General features: G+C 58.3%; 3 protein-coding genes across 4 annotated transcripts; 2 read left to right on the plus strand and 1 right to left on the minus strand.

Annotated features, from left to right (window-relative positions):
* The first annotated feature begins 1,983 nt into the window (after positions 1 to 1,983).
* On the plus strand, positions 1,984 to 9,420 carry JPH4 (junctophilin 4). Its single transcript, XM_040969327.1, has 6 exons — positions 1,984 to 2,129; positions 2,680 to 3,233; positions 3,850 to 4,621; positions 7,391 to 7,509; positions 7,827 to 8,347; positions 9,337 to 9,420. The coding sequence occupies exons 2-6, from the start codon at positions 2,855 to 2,857 to the stop codon at positions 9,418 to 9,420; spliced, it is 1,875 nt and encodes a 624-aa protein (XP_040825261.1). The 5' UTR covers positions 1,984 to 2,129; positions 2,680 to 2,854.
* Positions 9,421 to 11,147: 1,727 nt separating this feature from the next.
* Positions 11,148 to 18,337, plus strand: AP1G2 (adaptor related protein complex 1 subunit gamma 2). Its single transcript, XM_040969326.1, has 22 exons — positions 11,148 to 11,201; positions 11,618 to 11,822; positions 12,196 to 12,320; positions 12,425 to 12,566; positions 12,679 to 12,775; positions 12,937 to 13,013; positions 13,112 to 13,207; positions 13,608 to 13,688; positions 13,915 to 14,013; positions 14,161 to 14,216; positions 14,373 to 14,486; positions 14,656 to 14,796; positions 14,900 to 14,954; positions 15,041 to 15,163; positions 15,793 to 15,882; positions 15,972 to 16,099; positions 16,277 to 16,381; positions 16,641 to 16,767; positions 16,851 to 16,980; positions 17,518 to 17,681; positions 17,864 to 17,962; positions 18,046 to 18,337. The coding sequence occupies exons 2-22, from the start codon at positions 11,619 to 11,621 to the stop codon at positions 18,145 to 18,147; spliced, it is 2,355 nt and encodes a 784-aa protein (XP_040825260.1). The 5' UTR covers positions 11,148 to 11,201; position 11,618; the 3' UTR covers positions 18,148 to 18,337.
* THTPA (thiamine triphosphatase) lies at positions 18,327 to 22,133 on the minus strand. Of its 2 annotated transcripts, none has more exons than XM_040969329.1 (3): positions 22,066 to 22,133; positions 20,893 to 21,450; positions 18,327 to 19,146 (listed from the first exon to the last, which is right to left on the minus strand). In XM_040969329.1, the coding sequence occupies exons 2-3, from the start codon at positions 21,443 to 21,445 to the stop codon at positions 19,013 to 19,015; spliced, it is 687 nt and encodes a 228-aa protein (XP_040825263.1). In that variant the 5' UTR covers positions 21,446 to 21,450; positions 22,066 to 22,133; the 3' UTR covers positions 18,327 to 19,012. The 2 variants fall into 2 exon arrangements, with proteins under 2 accessions (XP_040825263.1, XP_040825262.1); XM_040969328.1 differs by having other exon boundaries at positions 21,783 to 22,129.
* Between the last annotated feature and the right edge of the window lie 624 nt (positions 22,134 to 22,757).

Raw genomic sequence — 22,757 nt, forward strand, 5'->3', positions numbered from 1 at the left:
TTCCATCCACTGGTTCATTCCCCAAGGAGTCACAATGGCTAAACTGAGCAGATCTGAAGCAGGAGCTTCTTCCAGTCTCCCACATGGGTGCAGGGTCCTGAGGCTTCGGATCATCCTCTACTGCTTCCCCAGGCCACAAGCAGGGAACTGAATGGGAAATGGAGCGGTCAGGACAGGACGTGAACTGGGATCCCTGGGCTTGGAGGTGGGGGATTAGCCAATTGAACCATTGCACCAGGCCCACTGTGTTCAGCATCTCAATGCTATAGTCCCAGATCTGCATTTTTACATTAAACATTTTTTTTTCACAGTCTCATAGAACACACAATACAAGGAAACTCAAGTGTATCCCAAACATGATGCTGTTTATTTTTGCAAGGAACTCAAATTGGAGCCCCTGAGCCAAGAAGTATTTGGAAAGTGCATGGGATTCTGAGAGCATCTCCAGGGCTCAAAATGACTGAAGCCCAGGGCCCTAACCTTCACCACCTCTGCTGTATGACCTGTGGAGTGATGAGCCTTTTCTCTATGAAATGATAAGGGGAAAGGGAAAAGTTAGTACTTTTAACTGTCCACCGTGCTGGGGGTGGTTAGACAGGGTCATCCCTCCTCCTTTCTGGATGTGCAGGGCCCGGGACAGACCTATCTCAGGAAGCCTAGGACCAGGCACCACTGTGTACACCTGCCTGTGGCTGTCAGGGTCTGGCCCAGGATACCCGCCCCTCTGCCCAACTGACTTGGCGGGGCCTTGGGGAGGCTGAAAGGATCTCCTTGTATGAAGGGCCTGCCCAGCACCGTGCAGCTGTCTTAGCCATACAGTGGCAAAAGGAAAGATTCCCCAAAGCCTCAGAAACTTCACGGCACCACCATGCATGAACCCCTACTCCCCACTTTAGACTAACACAGCCCTCCCCTCCAGGGAGCCCTGGGTTGTTGGGGGAGGAGGGAGTTTGGGTGGCACCAGGCCTGGGTCCAGCTTCCTGAGTTCAGGGAGAACAGGACCCCCAGCATCCATGCCCAGGGGCTTCCTGGCTTCAGGCCAAGCCGGTGGCAGGTTCCTGCTTCTCCCTTGGGCGCCAGCAAACACCACTTCCCAGCCGCCTGCCTTTCTATACCCACACCTGCCCTTCCCTCTGTGCTCAGCCCTTCTTGTGCTCTCACTGTCTCCATATCTATTTCTCCCCCTCCTGGCTCACTGCTCTCCCCACGGAGCCATCCTTCACCTGCCCCAGAATGCTGCTCCCGCCTGCTCCCGCGGTACCTTCCCCCTCCTGGTGCTCAGCCCTGTACCTCCTCTCGCCCTCTCCAGGCCTCGTCGGCATCTCTCCTCCCCCCACCTACCCCGCCCAGCTCAGGCCTCCCCATCCTCAGCCCAGTCTCCTCCTCCTGGCTCCTCTTCCCTCCCCTCCACCTCACCCCACTCTCTGTCAGCAGGCCAGCAATTCCACCCTGGGGGTCTCCTGCCTTTCACCTGCTACACACACACACACACACACACACACACACACACACACACACACACACACACACACTGCGGGTGAGCAGGCACCCATCCTTCCACCACCACCACCTTCTCATCTCCGGCACTGCCTCTTCTTCATCTGCCTCCTCCTCTCCCCACCCTCTCCTCTCTTCTCTCTGCCCCTTTAAATCTGCCTGGTCCAGCCTCCCCTGTGATGCTGAGATGGAGCAAACATTGATTTGTGCTCAGATGGAATCAGAATTTTGATTTTTTTTTCCCTCTCCCAACCACATAAGAAGAAAAAAAATAATAAAAACACCTCCTCTTGCTTGCCCCCTCCCTCTTGCCATCCCGCTTCCAAGCTCCTCTTCCCTAGCTCCATCGAAATCCAAGGCATATTTTTCCCCCTACACTATTCTCATCTCCTTCCAGCGCTGCCACTGCCTCGCCCCCCACTCCATCAGCCTGCTCCTCCAGCTGGAGAGAGACAGAGAGAGAGAGAGCGCGAGCGAGCCAGGCCTCTCTCCTGCGGCTCTCCCACCTCGCGGCCTGGGGTGGAGCAGTCTCCGGAAGGGGAGGGGGCTTGGCTGGCCCCAGCGAGGTGGGAGTGGAGGTGTCCTGCCATGGATGTTGAGCCTGGGAGGCGGCCTGCGCCCCAGCCCACATGGTGAGTACCAGACCCCTCCTTGCCTGCCCATCCCCGCAGGGCCACCCCATCTTCATCCTTCCCTCCTACCCCTACTCCAACAGATGCACCCTCTGCCCACTTTGGTCCGATTTGCCCTCCCCCCACCCCAGTCTTCACCCCTGCTTCTCCAGGGAAGGCAAAAGAACGGGAGCAGAAGGGTACCGGCAGCACCTAGGAAGCGGGTAGCCTGCGAGTCTACCCACCCCCTCCTTCAGGACCCCTAAGCTGCCATCCTCACTGGGCTCTTTAGGATTCTAGATTGGAAAAGTGGCACTCCCGCTTCGGCTCCCAGCCCTGGGAGGGACCTTTTAAAAGAAAGGAAGGGATGGGGAAACCCCCCGGGGCCCCCAAAGCTTGGAAGCTGTTGGAAGATGCTACCGGGGATGGAGAGGGGGAGGGTGGCGGTGGGGGGGAGGCGGTGCTGATGTTCTGGAGCCACCCGGCCAGGGAGCGGCGGGCAGAGAGGAGGGGCCTCGCTCACCACCTGCCTCCTCCCTCCCCACCCCCCACCCCTCCACTCTCTCCGCAGCCACTCAGGATGAGGGTCCGGCCTTGCCTGCCCGCTCTGGGCGCCCTCCGCCCGGCCCCGGTCTAGCTGCTCCCGCCCCCAGGCCTCGCCCGGCTCCCAGGCCCCCAGCCGGCTTCTCCAGCCCCAGGATGCGCTGAGCCACAGGGGTGGGACTGAGGCCGCGCCAACTACATGCATGTCCCCCGGGGGCAAGTTCGACTTTGACGACGGGGGCTGCTACGTGGGGGGCTGGGAGGCGGGGCGGGCACATGGCTACGGCGTGTGCACGGGGCCCGGCGCCCAGGGCGAGTACAGCGGCTGCTGGGCGCACGGCTTCGAGTCGTTGGGCGTCTTCACCGGGCCCGGCGGACACAGCTACCAGGGCCACTGGCACCAGGGCAAGCGTGAAGGGCTGGGCGTGGAGCGCAAGAGCCGCTGGACGTACCGCGGCGAGTGGCTGGGCGGGCTGAAGGGACGCAGCGGCGTGTGGGAGAGCGTGTCCGGCCTGCGCTACGCCGGCCTCTGGAAGGACGGCTTTCAGGACGGTTACGGCACCGAGACCTACTCCGACGGAGGTGCGCGGCCCGGCCCGGCCCACCGCTGTCAGCCTGCCTGCTCGGCCGCCGGCGCCTCCCCCGCCCCCAGCCACATGTGCACCCCTGCGCCTCAGCCTTCCTCCCCATGCCATTCCCGCGTCCTTCAGCCCTTTCCCTCCACCGCCCACTCCTGCCTTGCTCATGCACCTATCCCCTACCCTCCTCGCAGGCGGTTGCTCTCACCCTTGCCTGTCCGCCCGTGCCTGCCGCCTCTCCTCCCCACCCCCTCAAGTCCCCAACACCCCTTTTCTGCCTTCACGCCCGCGCTCCAGTCTCCGGCGTGGCCTGCCTCGTGTCTGTCGTGTTGTCAGTGTGCGCGCCTGGCAGCCCGGCCCTCACGCCCCCTGGCCGCCTGCCTGTGCCTCGCCCTCGCCCTGTCTGCCCACACTGCCCCTTTCCACGTGCCTCCCCGCCTCTTGGCTTGTCTTGGCTCTGCAGTGCACGCCTTCACACCTAGTCCCCAGTGCCCTGGCCTAACCTCCCCTTCCTATCCCATCTGCTTCCAGAGGTACTGGCGATCCGGAGGGTGGGAGGGGGGGTGTCAAAAGCCTAGTGAGGTTTGACTTTTTCTTCCCGTCCCCGACCCCTCCCGCAGGCACCTACCAGGGTCAGTGGCAGGCTGGGAAGCGCCACGGGTACGGGGTACGCCAGAGCGTGCCCTACCATCAGGCAGCGCTGCTGCGCTCGCCCCGACGTACCTCCCTGGACTCGGGCCACAGCGACCCCCCGACGCCGCCCCCGCCCCTGCCCCTGCCGGGCGACGAGGGCGGCAGCCCCGCAACGGGCTCCCGAGGCGGCTTTGTGCTAGCCGGGCCCGGGGACGCCGACGGGGCGTCCTCCCGAAAGCGCACCCCGGCAGCCGGCGGATTCTTCCGTCGCTCGCTGCTGCTCAGCGGGCTCCGGGCAGGCGGGCGCCGCAGCTCCCTGGGCAGCAAGCGAGGCTCCCTGCGCAGCGAGGTGAGCAGCGAAGTGGGCAGCACGGGACCCCCGGGCTCCGAGGCCAGTGGGCCGCCGGCACCTGCGCCGCCAGCCCTCATCGAGGGCTCTGCCACGGAAGTGTATGCAGGCGAGTGGCGTGCTGACCGGCGAAGTGGCTATGGTGTGAGCCAGCGCTCCAACGGGCTGCGCTACGAGGGCGAGTGGCTGGGCAACCGGCGGCACGGCTACGGGCGTACTACCCGCCCCGACGGCTCCCGCGAGGAGGGCAAGTACAAGCGCAACCGGCTGGTGCACGGAGGGCGCGTCCGCAGCCTCCTGCCTCTGGCCCTCCGACGGGGCAAAGTCAAGGAGAAGGTGGACAGGGCTGTCGAGGGCGCCCGTCGAGCCGTGAGTGCTGCCCGCCAGCGCCAGGAGATCGCCGCCGCCAGGTGCGCATCTAGTGTAGACACCAAGGCTGGGCAAGCAGGAGGGCAGTGCTGGGGACCAGGAAAGAGGGGCTGCCTGGCAGAGAACCAAGACCCAAGGCTTAGGAGCCTGCAGAGGAAAGGAGAGGCCTAAGATATGGCAGGTGTAGTTCTAGGCGTTTGGGTGCTTATATCTGAGGCAACAGGTGGAGTGGGTGTTTCCCTGGAGGAGGCTGTGTAAGAGGATCCAAGGCTGGGAGCGTGTCTGGGGATTGCCTGTGGGAAGGTATGTATCTATAGAACCCACTGGTGGGTGTGGGAGTGCCAATGGGCATTGCTTTGGCAGGCCCAAAAACCTCTTTTGGAGCTCAGACATGTCCCTAGTGGGAAGACTCTTGCATCCAGTCCAGCCTTCAGGCCTGGGCAGCAGTCCCAGGCAGAACAGGGAATGTTCCTCTTAAGCACACTGCAGGCTGACACCTTTTCAGCCTGGGGCTTTGGACAGGTCTCATTTGCACAGCTGACCTACCCACCTGAAAAAAGAGTCTCTTCCGGTTTTGCCTCCCTTGCCTCCTTTCACCCAGCTCATAAAGATGTCAGAGGAGGCAGTGGCTTGCCTGCAAATTAAATTTTCTTTCTGCAAATCATATTAGAATCCCACACACCAGGAACCTTGCTATCTCAAGCAGAGCTGTCCAAGAAGACTATCAGTCAAACGTGTAATTTAAAATCTTCTCATAGCCACATTTTAAAGCACAAAAAGAAACAGGTCGAATGAATTTGGTAACGTACTGTTACTTAAACCTGTATGAGTTTATCTGAAAGTGTATCATTTCAACCTGTAACCAATATATAGTTATTGGAATATTCAGGTGTGTATTTGAACTAAGCATATGATTTCAGATCACACTGACCATATTTCGGGTGTTTAATATCCACACATGGCTTTGAATGACTGAACTAGACAGCACAGATCTAAAGCAAGCCACCAATCTATCTGTAATGAGATTCCCGGGCCTTTGATTGATACAACTCACGTATTTGAACTTTTGTATGTTTTGTTTTTTTTAAAAGAGACAGGGGCATGGCTGAGGGATTTTGTTTAAATCTGAAGCTCTTTGTAAGAGGAGACATGCCAGTGCACCTCAGTGAATTTGTATAATACTGACCCTGTGCACAAGTGGGTGTGTGTGCACGCGAAGATGTCAAACACAGAGCAGAGACCTGACCCAGAGATGGTGCATCTGCAGATATTTCTGAGGGTTCTGGATGTTATAGTTAAGCCAGGAAGAGGGAAAAGCAGAATGCTAGGGAATGTTTAAGGATGAAGAGGGTGGAGGCATGTGCAAGAAAATCTGATCTAAGTAACTAGAGGATCAGGCAGTGGGAGGAGGATGGATGGTCTCCCCAGCAACAGGCCTGGCAACCCTGATTGGCTGTCAGCTGCCATGGAAACTGCAGAGCCTCCAGAGCAGGTGCCTGTGTCAGGTAGCCTGAGCCTGGCCTGATGCCTGAGCCACTGCCTAGGGCTTGATCATGCATGTCCTGCCATCTATCAAAACATGCCAGCTTCATGCTGCCAAGAGAGCACAGCACAACCCCAGACTGGGATGCTCACACCCTGCCCCAAACCCTGAGACCTGCTGCTCCACTTCAGTCTGAAAGCCCTCCAACAGAAGGGCAGGGCTAGCTGTGGTCCCTCCCAGCAGTCCCTAAAGGCCCTTTGCCCACCCCTCCCTGAGTCAGATGAAACCAGTCTCTAGCCAGAGATTCGTGGGTCCATCCTACCCATGGGCAATGTATCTGATAAAACTCCATCTGTTCCTGTGTGTCCCATCTTCAGTCAGGATCACAAAACTATTTTAACGATTGTAAGCCAACCAGCAGAGAGGGAAGGGGAAATTGAGGAAGCCTTTGGCATCAGGGAGATGGGCACTGATGCTGCTACCAGGGTTCCTGTGCCTACAGGGCAGGGCACGAGGGGCCAGGGGCTAATGCCAACAGTGACTAGGATCACGGCAGCAGGGGGAGCCCCACCCTTCCTCCAGGGACTGAGCTCAGAAAAGCAGAAGATGGGGTAGGCTTGTGGGGGAGGGAGGAGCAGTGGTAGCAGAAAGAACATTGTGAACACAAAGAATACTGAAAGAAAGCAAGATGGGAAATTCTCATGTTGGGAAATCTGCGCTGGAAGAGGTAGGATTACAACATAAGGAGGGCAGGCAGTGAGAGAGGGAAGGGAAGCTGAGAAAGAGGGTGTGGCCCAGGACTGGGAGCCTGGGGGAAAGACAGGCCAGGATGGGGGCTTTAGAATGGGCCCCCTGCACCCCTTGGAGAGGGGCTGTGGAAGAGGTGTTAAAGATGCCTGGAAGCACCCCGCCCCACACCCCTGCGACCTCCCCCCTAAGAAGCAAGGCAGGGAGAGCTGCCAAGCATCTGGCTGGACTGCAGAGGACATGCCAATACACAGGCCTCAGCTGTCACCTGCAAGGCTGTGGAACAGGAAGGGAAGAGGCCCAAGGCCCCTGCTGCTGGGAGAAGGAAGTGTTACTACAGGCCCTAATGGCAGAGGCTGTGAGAGAAGCAGGGGCAGAGCAGCCATGAGTGCAGCCAACACATCCCAGTGGAAAGAGGGGAGCATCCCTGGCCTGTCCAGGTTGGGGAGCAGCAGTCAGAGAATATAAGCAAGGGTGAGGACCATAGATGTGAGCTCAGTTCCAACGAGGCTGTGTTACAGGATAGAGGCACCAAGGAGGGGGGCAGTCTCCTAAGTCCCTTGTCACTGGAACCTTACAGGGCAGCAGACGCCCTCCTAAAAGCAGTGGCAGCAAGCAGCGTTGCCGAAAAGGCCACCGAGGCAGCGCGAATGGCCAAGCTGATAGCCCAGGACCTGCAACCTATGCTGGAAGCCCCAGGTGAGGTGTGGGCAGTACAGAGGAGGAGGCTGAAGCCCCTGGGGAGCTAGAATGGCTCAGATGTGGAGCAGGGGGACCTGGCATTAGGGTTGGGGGTGGGGACAAGGTGTGAAGATCTGAGGGGAGGGACCAATTATCCAGGGTGTGGGGCCATGAAATTCTAAAATGGACGGCAAGTGGCAAGTTTGGGATCTAGCATTGTGCCTCTGTGAGCCAGGAGAGTGGCCAGGGTCTTATGTAATGACCGCTTGGGGTGGTGGGGATAAAGTTGTGGGCTCCCCCACCCAAGGCTGACTGCCACTCCACCTATACACCAGGCCGCAGACCCAGGCAGGACTCAGAAGGTTCTGACACGGAGCCCTTGGATGAGGACAGCCCCGGGGTATACGAAAATGGACTGACCCCCTCCGAGGGCTCCCCCGAACTGCCCAGCAGTCCAGCCTCCTCCCGTCCACCCTGGCGACCCCCCACCTGCCGGAGCCCACTGCCTCCTGGAAGGGACTGGGGTCCCTTCTCCAGCCCCAAAGCTTGGCCCGAGGAATGGGGGGGCCCCGGGGAGCAGGCAGAGGAACTTGCTGGCTATGAGGCTGAGGACGAGGCCGGGCTGCAGGGGCCTGGGCCTAGAGACGGCTCCCCCCTACTCGGAGGCTGCAGTGACAGTTCGGGAAGTCTCCGGGAGGAGGAGGGGGAGGACGAAGAACCCCTGCCCCAGATGAGAGTTCCGGGAGACTCAGAGCCTGAGACCATGATCATGCCAGTCCTGAGGGGCCCACCCACTGCCGGGTGCCTGCCAGAAGAGCTCGACGAGCCTGCTGCCACCGAGAGGCCTGCACAGCCGGTGAGACGTCCCCCTACCCATGCCCATCCCTGCTTTGTGGCTCCTCTTCCTCTAAGTCTTGCTCTCATCCATCCCAGGTCTCTAATCTTATATCCCCCGAGGGGCCTTGGTTTCCACTTAGCTTCCTCTTTGCCTGGCCAGTCTTGGACCATCTCTCTCTCTGTGTCTGTCTTACACACACACACACACACACACACACACACACACACACACACACACAGGACTTCTGAGCTGGAAGGAGCTTTCCAGGTAGACCTTCAAGTCCAAGTCCTTCACTTGACAAAGAGAAATCAAAGCCCAGCACTCAAAGTGACTCGGCCGTGTTTCCCAGCAAGTGCTTAATGGCGGAGCCAGAACATTTGCCTGTTCCCTTTCCATCTCATTCCCAGTTTCCCACTCCACCCCCGCCCCCACCTCCGCACTTTCTCTCTTTGGTGCCCAGAAATAAAAAAGAAAAAAAAAATTGTTCCCTCCCTCTTCTGTCTCTCTCTCCCTCTCCTGGGAAGAAGAGAAATTGGAAAGGAGACAGAAAACCAGGAGAGGTGGAGCTTCCCCAGAGCCTTCTATGCTGATTGGACCCCAGGTCTTCTCCTGTTTCCTAGCAACCACATCCTCACCCCCCTTCATCCTTCTGCCTCCCTGCAGCACTGGCTGCTGCCACCAATGTCTGCTTCTGAGGCTGTGCACCTTCTGGCTGGGGCACAGGCTGTGCGGGCGGGATGGGAGGAGGGTGGAGGGAGAATGGAGAAAGTGCTGGCCCTGCCCAGACAGGGCCAGAGGAAAGGGCAGCCGGGCCAGCCAGCTGGGGGAGTGGAGTGCCTTGCAATCCAAAGCAATGATCCAGAAGACCCTCTTTGCCCCTGCCTCTGCAGGGCACTGCCTGGGAACCCTTCAGCTTGACCCTGGTGGCTGACCAGCTCAGGAAATGGGGATACCTCGCTCTGTGGCTGGTCCTGGGACTCAGCCTACCTCCTCTTCTGTCTCCCTAGGGAGCTGCCAACCCCCTGGTGGTGGGCGCCGTGGCCCTCCTGGACCTCAGCTTGGCGTTCCTGTTCTCCCAGCTCCTCACCTGAACCTACTTCCTGGCCTGGTTCTGGCTTCCGTTGCCTGCCTCCCCACCCCTGTGACCTGCCTTTCTTCTCTTTCCCTCCTCTTGGTTGATATTTTTTTCCTCTCCTCCTGTCCTTCCTCCTCTTTCTTTATCTTTGTCTCTTGCTTTCTTTTCTCAGATTTTCTCATTTACCTCTGGCTCTGTCTGTGTCCCTCGCTCCCTCCCCGTCCCAACAACCCCTCCTTTCTCTAGATTGTTTACATATGAAGGGCTTTTCTCTCTCTCAGAGCTGCTCCCTTCTCTGAGACACACAACTCTAAGTCAGACCATTGCCCCCACACCCTCCCCGCCTTTTCTTCAGACCCAAACTTCACTGAGGGTGGCGGTTTGGTGTCCTAAGGAGTCTCCTGGAAGTTGAATGTCGAGGAGGGAGACGGAGAAGGGCTGAGGCTCCCTGGGATTCCACCTCTCACCTCCAAGCCCTGAGCTCTAACTCGGTCCTCGCCTGGAGGAAACAGGGGGCTGAGCGTATAACAGCTGCCCGCGGCTCCTTCTGGCTCCCCTCCACTGCCAGCCCACCAGCCCCTCCTCCGGCCCCTACCATGGCACGAAAGCAATGCAGAAAGGAACAAAATCCTCAAGTCCACCCCTCCTCAAACTCTGCCCTATGACCTCTCCCACCCTTTTGTGTCCCCCTAAAAGTCTATTTGGTTGGTCTGGACTCACTTGTGGCCTTTGATTAAATTCCTAAGGGGCCTGAAGAAGACATTTGTAGCGTTAGAGGGTTAAAAGGGGCACGCAAAGGAGCAAGGACCCCGCTCCCCAACATCAGGCAATGGTGGCAAGGTTGGGGAAGGGCACTCCTGGGAACTAGAATCAGGCAGGAGAGCAGGTGCTTGCAGGTGAACAGAAGCAGGGACAGCTAAGCCGTCTCTGGCTGGGATCTGTCTCCACCCCTCATCACTCAGAATCTTACAAAGTGGGGAGACCAGGGGATGACCCGAGAGAACCACCTCTCACACACCTTCCACTGCAAGGCCCAGGCAGGAGCCAGGCCCCCGTGAGAGGTGGGGAGAGAAGCCCTGGAGAAGTTGTGGCTAATCCCTGGTACGAACCTCCCCCCTTGGGAGAAGGAAGCCCCAGGAAGCAGGGTCTGAGGGTCCCCAGGGGCTCCTTCCTCCCTCCCCTGCATGAGGCAGAGGCAAGCTGCCTGCCAATCCCCCTCCCTCCAGGAATGGCCTTGCCCGGGAATGCCCACCACACACACACACACACACACACACACACACACACCCTCTTCTTTTCTAGTCAAACTGTTTACTCCTTGGCCTGACTCCCTCCTTCCTCCCCTCTCAACCTCTACTTCTGATTTCTATTTCATGGAATTTGGGATTGAAGTTATACAACAGTGCCGCCAACAACAAGTCTTGCAGGAAAAAAGAAAAGAAATTTAACAAAAAAAATATATTAATAAAAAAGTTCTAAAAAGAGGGGAAACTGTCATCTGTTTTGGGGATTTGATGGTATCAAACTCAAGCTCTCAGAAGCTGTCCCAACTGGGGATTGAGGAAGTTCTTGGGAGAACCCCTACACTATCATTGTCTGTCTGTCTGGTAAGAGCTCCTAACCCTTCAACTCCAAGCCGAGGTCAGAGGACTCAGAAGGCTCAGCAGGGCGGCCCAGGAGGGGCGGGGTCCCGTGGTGGAGGCGGGGAGAAGGATGGACCCGACCACGCGCCAACCTCTGTACGGCCCCGTACCAGGAAGCGTTGGGGAACCGGAGCAGTGTTGAGACACAAGCCAGGTCAGCCTGGGGTGAGAAGTCGGAGCCCCTTGAGACGGGAATGCGGGGAAGAATACCGCAGGGCCGGGCTGGAGAGGAATGGATGGGCTGGCCAAGGGCGAACAGGTGCAGGTAGCCAAGGGTAGGGGGGAGCTAGGCGGGGCCCTGGCGCATGCTCGGTGGGAACGCGTGCAGGGTGGGGCGGGGCGCGTGCGCAGTGAGCATGTGCTCGCGCGGAGAGCTAGGGCGGGCTTGGAGAGCAAGGTGTGGAAAGGTAGAGGCGGGTTCTGTTGAGTGAGAGTAGTCGTGAGACACCCGGGCCCTTGGCGTCTTGGCACACGGCAAGCTTGGGCAAAAAGGCCAGGCACCCACGACCAGAGTGTGAAAGCCCTGTGCACGTCCCGGCCGGGCTCTGCCCCGCCCCACCTTCCCCACAGAATGGTGGTGTCTTCGCTGAAACTTCAGGATCTAATCGAGGAGATTCGTAGTGCCAAGACCCAGGCACAGGAGCGGGAAGTGATCCAAAAGGAGTGCGCCCACATCCGAGCCTCCTTCCGCGATGGAGACCCCCTGCAAAGGCACCACCAGCTGGCCAAGCTGCTGTATGTCCACATGCTGGGCTACCCCGCCCACTTTGGACAGGTACACCCTACATCTACACCCCTCATCCGACCAGGGAATGTCACTGCCCCGGGGGGCAGGGGCTCCCTGGGCTCTCTCATTGTGTGCACAGTTTCTGAGCCCGCAGTAGTGTGGGCTGCAGGTCGATGTCTGCCGGCTGGCCTGACCCCTGCCTTCCCTGGCCAGCACTGCTCAGGGCGCCCCCTCCCCCTTCCTCTTCCACTCCTGGTTTCTTGCAACTCTATACTCACAACGCAATCATCTTCTTGCTGAAAGGAGAGTGACAGGATGTGCGGCTCACTGGTCAACCTGGCATAAGGCAGGTGGAACCGGGCGGGCAGATGCCTTTTGTTTCAGCCTGCGCCTTTCCGGGCCCACGCCCCTTACCCTGTAGATGGAATGCCTGAAGCTGATCGCCTCCCCCAGATTCACAGACAAGAGAGTGGGCTACCTGGGGGCCATGCTTCTGTTGGATGAGAGGCAAGATGCCCACCTCCTCATTACCAACAGCATCAAGAAGTGAGGCTGGTGGGAAGCCCTGGGGAGTGGAAACTGGGACCTCCCTGTCCCCACTCCCACCACAGGGACTGCCTGCTGACCATACTCCTGACCCCACTGTGCAGTGACCTGAACCAGGGCTTCCAGCCAGTGCAAGGGCTAGCCCTGTGCACTTTGAGCGCCATGGGTTCTGCCGAGATGTGCCGGGACCTGGTCCCAGAGGTGGAGAAGCTGCTCCTGCAGCCCAGCCCCTATGTGCGGAAGAAGGTGAGGCTGCAGAAACCACCCCCATCTGCCCCTCCCCGCCACAAATTTGCCATGCACTACAGAAGAGTCCATCCTCGTCCCAACTCCATCTGAGACTCCCTGACACCCACAGGCTGTTCTGACTGCAGTGCACATGATCCGAAAGGCTCCTGACCTCTCCGATGTCTTCCTTCCACTCTGTACCCAGTTGCTCCTTGAACGTCACCATGGTAAGGCCACGGCAGGGGGTGGGGTCCCAGTCTTAGTCTGAGGTTCTGCCTACAGGTGAGGTCAGGAACCTAGCTCTCAGGAGGAGAGGGATGGTGCCACACATGCACGCGCACACACACACACATGTGGGTGGACCCTCATGTATCCACCCTGACCACAGGCATCCTGATGGGCACCATGACACTCATCACCGAGCTTTGCGAACGAAGCCCTGCAGCTCTCAGGCACTTCCGCAAGGTGGGCTAGGGAAGGAGTGGTCCAGGGAGGACTAGGGCCTAAGGTGTGCAAACTTAGGAAGCAGGGCCCCCAGGCAAGGCTGTGTGCCCCAATTGCAGGTGGTGCCACAGCTGGTGCAGATCCTCCGGACTCTGGTGACCACAGGATACTCCGCGGAGCACAGCGTGGCGGGCATCAGTGACCCCTTTCTGCAGGTGTGCCGGCCTCTCTCTGCTGCATCCCAGGAGCAGATAAGACTGTAGCGGCCCCTCACTGAACACCTTTCCCAGAACACTCTGGCCCTGCGAGTGTACTGGGGAGGAGGATGGCACTGGACACAGGACTGTCCTGCTCATCCCAGGCCTCCTAGGGGGAGAGCCTAAAGGTCAGAAAATCCACGTTGCTACCAATACAGAAAATTTGCAGTCCCCTCCCCCCCAACCCTCATCCACCTTCTACATTTCTTATCCTGTTCAGGAATCAAAGGAGCAGTGGAGGTGGGAGAGGTGGGGCCCCAGCCAGACCCTGCCCCACTGGGTGTTCTTTCCCTACTCCATGGCTCCATTCCTCTTCCCCATCTTCTCCACCTCTCAACCTTTATTAACCCCACCTCAGGTCCAGATTCTCCGTCTGCTTCGGATTCTGGGCCGGAATCATGAGGAGAGCAGTGAGACCATGAATGACTTACTGGCCCAGGTAAGAGGCACTAGGGAGAAGGCATGGGTCAGGGGTGTTGCTGTGTTGTCCCAGCCCCCTGGCATTCCCTTCCCTTCTTTCCCCTGACTCCCGCCCCACCATGAGCTTCCTGCACCTGCTGGCTACCTCTTGGCACTCGCTCTACAAAGGAGAGCCCTAAGTCTTACTGTAGCCTTCCCTGGACTCATGCCATTGTGGAGATACAGCCCCTCTCCTGTCCCCTTAGGTGGCCACCAATACTGACACCAGCCAGAATGCGGGCAGTGCCGTCCTGTTTGAGACGGTGCTAACCATCATGGACATCCGCTCTGCAGCCGGCCTGCGGGTATTGGCCCCAATCCCTGACCCTTTGTGGCTTCACCTAACTGCCTCCAGCCGAGCAAACGGGTCCTGCTCACTGGTTTCTCCCCTACCCCCACCCCATCACCCTGTGCCAATTCCTGCTCCTAACCACCGCCCCTCCCCGCTTTAGGTCCTGGCCATCAACATTCTTGGCCGTTTCCTGCTCAACAGTGACAGGAACATCAGGTGAGGCTCCCACGTGTCTGACTAAGTTGTGCGTGGAGTCCTCCACCCCCCACCCCGCCCCCGACCAATGCACCTGTGGCCCAAGCAGGCCCTGTAGCCAAGGGTTGACATGATAGGTCCATGGCGTGATAGGGCCTCTTCCCCTCCTGGGCCCAGGTACGTAGCCCTGACATCCTTGCTGCAACTTGTGCAATCGGACCACGGGGCCGTGCAGCGGCATCGGCCCACCGTGGTGGAATGCCTGCGAGAAAGTGATGCCTCCCTCAGCCGGTAAGCAGAGGCCAAAGGAGCCACCTGTGCAGGGTACATGCCACCTCAGAGCAGCTGAGCATAAAGGAGGTTGAGGGGACTGGGCTGCCTGGGGGAGGGAAGGGCCCAAGGAGGCCCAAAGCAAGGTGAGCTGGGCCGCCCACCTAAAGCCTTGTCTTGCTCCCACCAGGCGAGCCCTGGAGCTGAGCCTGGCCCTGGTGAACAGTGCAAATGTGCGATCCATGACTCGGGAGCTACAGGCCTTCCTGGAGTCCTGCCCGCCTGACCTCAGGGCTGACTGTGCCTCTGGCATCCTGCTGGCTGCTGAAAGGTGAGCTGATAGGTGCCAGAGGGTAGAGCGGAGCAGCGTGGGGACAAGGGAGGTGGAGGAATGAGTGCAGGGAGGCTCAGGATTGACAAGCTGTGTCGCCTAGGTTTGCTCCAACCAAGCGGTGGCACATAGACACCATCCTGCACGTGCTGACGACGGTGAGGCGGGCACTGGCCAGAGCACTGGACAGGACTGGGCACAGCTGGGCCCAATGACCTGGCTAGCATTCACTCCCCTCCTCCAGGCAGGTGCCCATGTACGGGATGATGCAGTGGCCAACCTTACCCAGCTGATTGGAGGGGCTCAGGAGTTACACGCCTACTCGGTGCGCCGTCTCTATACTGCCCTGGCACACGATATCTCGCAGGTACCAGTCCCCTCTCCCCAGGCCCGCCTTTTCCTGGGTCACCACCTCCCTGCAGCCCAATTCTATGTTTTCCCACGAAGTCATGACTATCCGCTTGGTGCAGGAGACACCCAAGGCCAGGGCTATTTTTAGTGAGAATATTGTTGGACTTACATCCTGGCCTTAGCACCTAGTGGCCATACAACCACAGATGACTAATGGAACTTTCTTTAGCTTCCCTCCCCTCAGCCTTTTACCTTGCCTATCCTGTACCATGCAGTCACTACAGGATCAAATTAGATAAGAACTCATTCTGCATGTACTCGAAGTACTGCAAGTATTCAGCAAGTTACCCTGAATACTAAGCGAGTTCACAGATGCCAGCCAAAACCTGCTAGCATCATCCCTTCCTGAAGGGAACCCCACCCAACCCACATCCAGCACAGCACATCCTGTGCTCAAGCCGTGCAGTTCTGGCGCCTGGCCACCAGAGGGCAGTGGGCACCCAGGCACCAGGACAGAACCAACTGTCCAAGTTACCTTTCCTCACCCTACAAACCCCACCATCTCTGCACTAACCCATAGAAGTCATGGAGTGTGGAAGTGACCCAGACACTGACCCAATAATGTTTCTTACTCTACATATACAGCAACCGCTGGTGCAGGTGGCAGCCTGGTGCATCGGGGAGTATGGAGATTTCTTACTGGAGGGGAACTGTGAGGAAGCAGAACCCCTTGAGGTGAGACTGTGCATTGGAGGGTTCACAGAGGAGAGCCAGGGAGGGGGCAGAGCTGGGCCCAGGCTCACTACATGCATGCACAACTGAAGGTGGAAGAAGAGGAGGTGTTGGCACTGTTGGAAAAGGTGTTGCAATCCCATCTGTCCCTGCCAGCCACCCGAGCCTACGCCCTCACAGCCCTCATGAAGCTGAGCACCCGGCTCCGCGGGGACAACAAGTGAGGCAGGGTGCCCAGGGCCCAGCAGCCCCTGAGCACCCCTGCAGACACAGATCCCCTCTACCCGCCTGGTCTTTAGGGTCTTGCTCGACTAGCCTTCTGGGGCCCTCCCTGGTACATGGGGGTGGTAGGGTCAGTGCACTGCCACTGCTGCTCACACACCTCGCTGTGTCCCAGCCGGATCCGCCAGGTGGTATCCATCTACGGGAGTTGCATGGATGTGGAGCTGCAGCAGCGTGCCGTGGAGTACAATGCCCTCTTCCGGAAGTACGATCACATGAGGTGTGTCTGTGGTCCTGCAGCCTGCTGCTGCAAATGTGGGCCCGCCACGCCCTGCCCTCTCCCAAGAGCCTCTTTGTGGGAACAAGAATCTCATGCACAGGAGAGCCTCCTTGCTGCAGGTTGCTGCCCCTGTGCTGGTGTATGGCCTGCTGGCCCACCTGGAACCCAGAAACAGTGTATCCTGTGGTCTCAGTACTCCTTCCCCCCCACCCCCCTCCACCCCTGACCTCCCAGCTACCTCCTGCTCCCATTCTCCCAGGGCCGCCATCCTGGAGAAGATGCCCCTTGTGGAACGAGGTGGCTCTCAGGCTGAAGAGGGAGAAAAGGAAAGCAGTGAAGCCACCCTGCTTTCAGAAGCCACAGCCTCTACCCCTACAGAACCCCAGGTGAGGTGGGAGCTGGCAGCCCCTGGGATGAGGTGACTGGGTTGAGCCACACACCAGCCCTGAGCCTCCTGCCCTTGGCCCAGGCCTCCAAGCTCTTGGATCTGCTGCATCTCCTGGATGAGCCACCCAGGGAGGCCCAGGGTCCTCCGGATGCCTCTGCAGAAGGCACGTTAATGCATCTGCTTGACCTTCCCTGTGTACCTGCTCCTTCAGGTAAGCCGCAGCCAAAGAGAAGGGGCCTTATAGAAGGAGGGTGGGGTGGTTCCAGGTCCAGGCGCCTGCACCCTTCCGTTCCTGTGTCACCAGTCCCTTCTCAGCAGGTGGGAGGGTTCGTCTGATCATACTGTGGCCTGCAGCCCCTGTCTCCTTCCCAGCCACCTGCCCAACCCGCCACTTCGCTGGCTCCCTCAACTCCTCAAACCCTCCCACACCATGTTTGGCATTTTGTGTTGTTTTTATCTGAAATGTTCTACGCCTGGCACATCAGACAGGTTCAGTCGTCAGCTGCCTCTCTCCTGGCACACCTCTTTAGGTCAGGTCCTCCCAGTTGCTATGGCGTCATTTCCTGCCTATGACAGCCATGCTGCTTTTCTTCCTCACTGTTTTTCCCCATCACCCCCGGCTGCAAGCTCCAACCACATCTTCTTGTCTATTTTGCCACTACCAGTGAGTGCTTGCCAATTTCTGGCTGAACAAATGAACAAGTGGTTATCTGGAGCCTGCCCACTGAGCTGCCTTTCTCTACCCTAGCCCCCATCCCTGACTGCAAAGTGTTTGAGCGGGAGGGCGTCCAGCTGAACCTGTCTTTCACTCGACCGCCCGAAACCCCTGCTTTACTCCTCATCACTGTCACTACCACCAACTCCTCGGGGGGTGATGTCACCCACTTCATCTGCCAGGCTGCTGTGCCCAAGGTTTGTAAAGATCAGACTGCAGAGGTGGCCTGGGTGGGCACTTCAGGAGGAAAGGCCTTAAAGTGGATGTGGTGGTGGATGAGTCCTGGGTGGTAGGGGGCAGCTTCGGGACCTCCAGGCCTGAAGGCATCGCAGGAGCCAGCCAGCCACCTGACTGTCCCACCTCCATCTGCTGTGTTCAGAGCCTGCAGCTGCAGCTGCAGGCCCCCAGTGGAGACACAGTTCCAGCTCGGAGTGGCCTGCCTGTCACCCAGCTTCTCAGAATCCTCAATCCTAACAAGGTGAGTTCCAGGAGCGCCTGGTGAGACCCAGGGTTTGGGAGAAGGCACAGATGCCAGTGCTGAGCTCCATTCTCCTTCCCTAGGCCCCCCTGCGGCTGAAGCTGCGTCTCATGTATCACCACCTTGGCCAGTCTGTGCAGGAGACCTTCGAGGTGAACAACTTGCCTGTGGAGACCTGGCAGTAACTCCCCCCCGTTTAAACCCTGGGGACCCCAGCCGCAGCACACCACCTGCACTTCAGGCCCACCAGCAGGTGGCGCTCCGGCCCCACATTGGCCACAGCAGAAACGGGAAGCGGGAGGGAGGGAGGGAGGAATGTTCCCTTCCCCCACCAGTAATGAAAGCCCAATAAAACCTGAAGGGATTGGAAAGCCATATTTGGGTATATTTGAGGTAGAAAATGTACATGGATCACAGCAAGGGGACAGTGTTCTGACAGGAAGTGTACATTTTCCACTGCATCCCAGGAACCTGCCTTAATTCGGCAAGTTCTCTTCCTCTGGATTGGGAGCAGATGTGCCCCCTCAACTTGCACAGGAGGCAGTCTTGCCATCTGGGCCAGAGCCAGGCACAAGGGCCTCAGCAGACTGAACCTCCTGTGTATTTCTAACCGGGATTCCCGACTGCTTCCCCAACCTGCTGCAATTCCCCCCACGCCCCCAGGCGGGGAAATCCCGCTGCCTCCTCTCATCTCTAACTCAGCTGTAAGGCGGTTTAGGAGCCGCTGGCAGAATCAATGGCATCGACCAAGGGAGGGGGGTGCGGCAAGGGATTTTCCTGTGCTTAACTACTGATCACGGCTAAGTGGAAATCCTTTAAACACGAGCGGAAATCAATGGAGGCTGCTTAGCGGCCAGGGGAGAGGGGCGGCCCACAGATTGCATCTGACGGATGAGGGAAAGGAGGCAGCCGAGGAGGGCTTGGTGAAGGGGAGCTAGGAGGAGGCCGAAGAACGGAGGAGGAGTCACTGTGGGAAGGGAAGCAGCCCGGCAAAGCGATGATCCCACCAGGCCGAGTTCCTTCTGCCTTCAAGTGTAGCCCAGGCAGTCATCAGGATGTTCGGTCCCCGGCCTCCCTCTTACAGTTGTGCGCTTCAGCTTCCAGCAGGCGCTGATAGTCCTGGGGCCGGAAGCGCTGCAGGTACACGATGAGCTTGGCAGGTGCTTTCTCCTGGGCCGGTACACCTACAGGCAGGATCATGGGAGACAAGCAGACACAACAGGAGGAGAGTCTCCTTGAGTGTCGCCCCTGGGCGCCCAACCAGGACCCCACGGCTGTTCCGAAGGTGGCGTTCAGGGAGTCGGAATGCCTGCACTTGCTTAGTGGGTCCTCCTCCAGTGAGGAGAAACAGCAAAGAACAGCTGCCACCCTGGCCCCAGGCCCGGGTCTATTAGCTTGCTACCAGACACCTGGAGAGGTACAAGAAGGCACGCTGGAGCCCAAGGGCGGGGGTCCCACAGCATTTCCCCCTCCACATGGTGAGAGCCTGTGGCCAGGGTCTACAGCAGTGCCCAGCAGCAAGTCAGGCTTCAGGTAGGAAACCGCGCATTTGCTGAAGACGTAGCTCCAACAGCTACCAGGCCCGTAAGGCCCCGTGGGCTGCACAACCCACTCCTCGAATGGAACCAACTATTCAGGGAAAGCCTGAAGGCAAAACTGGGTCGACCAAAGTCTCCCATAAATACTACTTTTACCTTTTACTTAATGCCAACAGGACAAATTAAATGAGGATCTTGGAAGCTATGAAAGAGAGAGAGAGAGAGAGAAAAGCTACTGGGTAGAAGTGCCTGGATTCCATTCCCAGCTCCAGCTCATGGCTCCAGCTGCCCACCAGTGGGCTGCTGGGGAAACAGGAACAGCAGGTGATGGCTCAAGTGCTTGGGGTCCCTGCCACCCATGTGGGAGCCCCGGATATACTTCCTGACTCCCAATGCAGCTGCTGGGGGCATAAGGGAACCCTCAAATGGGAGATCGGTTTCTCCCAGGTAAATGAAAATAAAATTTAAAAGTAAATAAATAAATAGATAAATAGGGCCCAGCACAGTAGCCTAGTGGCTAAAGTCCCCGCCTTGCATGTGCAGGGATCCCATATGGGCTTGGTTCTAATCCAGCAGCCTTGCTTCCCACCTAGCTCCCTGCTTGTGGCCTAGGAAAGCAGCAGAGGATGGCCCAAAGCTTTGGAACTCTGTACCCACATGGGAGACCCAGAAGAAGCTCCTGGCTCCTGGCTTCAGATCAGCTCAGCTCCAGCCACTGCGGCCACTTGGGGAATGAACGAGCAGATGGAAGATCTTTCTGTCTCTCCTTCTCTCTGTATATCTGCCTTTGCAATAAAAATAAATAAATCTCAAAAAAAAAAAAAAGATAAATAGTGCTAGTGCCTTGTCTCAATTGGCTAATCTTCCCCTTCCAAGTCCTGGAATTCCATATGGGCACCAATTTGTATTCCAACTGCTCCTTTCCCATCCAGCCCCCTGCTTGTGGCCTGGGAAAGCAGTGGAGGACGGCCCCAAAGCCTTGGGACTCTGACTCCTTGCCTTCAGATTGACTCAGCTCTAGCCATTGCAGCCATTAAGGGGAGTGAACCAATAGATGGAGGATCTTTTTGTTTCTCCTTCCCTCTGCAAATCTGCCTTTTCCAATAAAAACAAATACATCTAATAATAAGTAAACAAATAAAGATGGTCATCCGGGTGAAGGGAGAGTCAAAGCCCATTTGAAACAAATGCAAGTGAAGGCAACCTGCTAAGAGAGATAAGCGGCAAGTGACATGATATAACTAGAGATGCATGGGCAGTTCAAATGCCACCTGGACAGCTGCCTGAGAGAAGAAATGGGGCTGGGTGGCACTTGCAGCAAACTGGATTCTTTGGGAAATTTCTGGGACAAAGAGACCCCCTCCCCCACCACGCAACCACCTCTGCCCTTACCCAGCAGGCTGCTGAGGCCATGGATCTTCTCCAGCGCGGTGGGCACATCAGCTTCCTCCCTCACCAGGGCCTCAACCTCCCCCACGGCGTAACCAAAATCGGCTGTATCCAGGTCCACCCTGAGCACGGGCTCCTCTTCCCCAGCCCCTCCAGGGAGCACCAGCTTCCAGGCACTCCGCTTGGTCACAAAACTAGCTACCTCCTGCAGCCCCAGCGGGCCCAGCGCAGCCGCCACACTTCCAGCCCCCATGCCCAGTGGCGTTCCCAGCACCTCGAGGAGCTGGGTCACAATGGCAGGTTCTGCAAGGAGTTCCCTGTACTCGGTGTGGGGCCCTGGGACACCCGCCGGGCCAGGGCATTTGAGCTCCCATCCTCTGTTCTCTCGCTGTCGCAGCCAGTGATCGGCCCGCATGAGGCTCAGCTCTGGGGTGTCATAGTAGGTGTCTCGAAAGGTGACCTGACGCTCCAGGGTGCCGCCCAGCTCCTGCAGCCGCTGCTCTGTGCCAGGCCCTGGAGTGAACTTTCGTTCCACCTCAATCAAGCCCTGGGCCATACTACCTGCAATGGAAAAAAAAAAAAAAATCAGCCCCAAATCAGCAAACCTTCGCTGGAGCCCTTAAGGCGTGCTGTGAATACAGAAGGCAGACACAGGCCACAGTGCCTTTGGCTTGGGCTACGGCCTCTTCCTCAGTGACAGCAGGCCCAGGCTGATGTGTCAGGGGTCCGAGGAGGTGACAAGGATGCTACAGCTGTCCTCAACTCCAAGGGTGCCCTCTGTCCACTCTCGATTTGCCTTCCAAGGCCCCTTCCGAACACCGGGATGTTCACTGCCCCGGAGCCTCCTGCCCTTCCCCCGCCACGACACCAGCCAGCACAGCCTTGGGTCTCACCTCAAAGCCCGAGGGTTTCCCTCGTTAGGGACCCGGAGATGGCGGGGAACGGAGCCCACGCCACACCCGCGAGGAATGCCGGGAGGAGCCGGCTCTGGCCCGGGACCTCGGCCCCGATTCTCCGCGTGCGCCCTGCAGGTCCCAGCACCAGCGGCCATGTTAGGCCCGGGTGGCGGTGCTGAGAGAAGGCCGGAGCCCGAGAACCCAGCCACGGTACGGACGGTAGAGGTCCCCCGGTGGTGGGCAGGAGAGTAAGGATATCCCAAGACGCTGTGCTTCTCACCCTCGACCCTTCCAGGCAGCCGGGGTCGGCCCGGGTCTCGGGCTTCAGGATGAGCAGGCACCTTGGGGTCCGGGTGCATGCTGGGAGTTGTAGTTCCAAAGAGATTTTTTTTCCTGCCTGGCTGCCCGCCTGTCGCTATGGTGACAGTACAGCCTCAATCAGTGCCAGCGGGACTCCTACCTAAAACTATCCAAAAAGCTGAACTGGGGCTGTAGGACGGTGGGGACAGCTGGGTGCAAGGAGCTGAGGTGCCAGTCCTTCCCAACTCGGCATGAGGACCTGGGAAATAGTCACTGATTCAAACGCTGTACAGCCAATATTAGATCGACAGTTGTGAAGGCCCACTCGGTGCAGGCCAGCAGCAGTGGCCTGGGGAGGAGGGATAAAGGGTGATTAAGTCCAGTTGCACTACTTTGGACTTTTAGACGGGAACTTATATGTTCTGGCATGAATGTTCAGAGCAAAAAGTGATGTTTGGGGACCTGGCGTGATGGCTCCGTAGCTAAATCCTCATATAAGTACCAGCATGCCATATGGGTGCCAATTCCTGTCCCAGCTGCTCCACTTCCCATCCAGATCCCTGTTTGTGTCCTGGGAGAGCAGTCAAGCCTGGCCCAAAGCCTTGGGACCCTGCACTCATGTGGGAGACCTAGAAGAAGCACCTGGCTCCTGGCTTCAGCTCTGGCCATTGC

Source organism: Ochotona curzoniae, unplaced genomic scaffold (assembly GCF_017591425.1).
Source record: "Ochotona curzoniae isolate NIBS_2020 unplaced genomic scaffold, NIBS_Ocur_1.0 scaffold_4701, whole genome shotgun sequence".
In the NCBI taxonomy this organism is placed as follows: Eukaryota; Metazoa; Chordata; class Mammalia; order Lagomorpha; family Ochotonidae; genus Ochotona; species Ochotona curzoniae.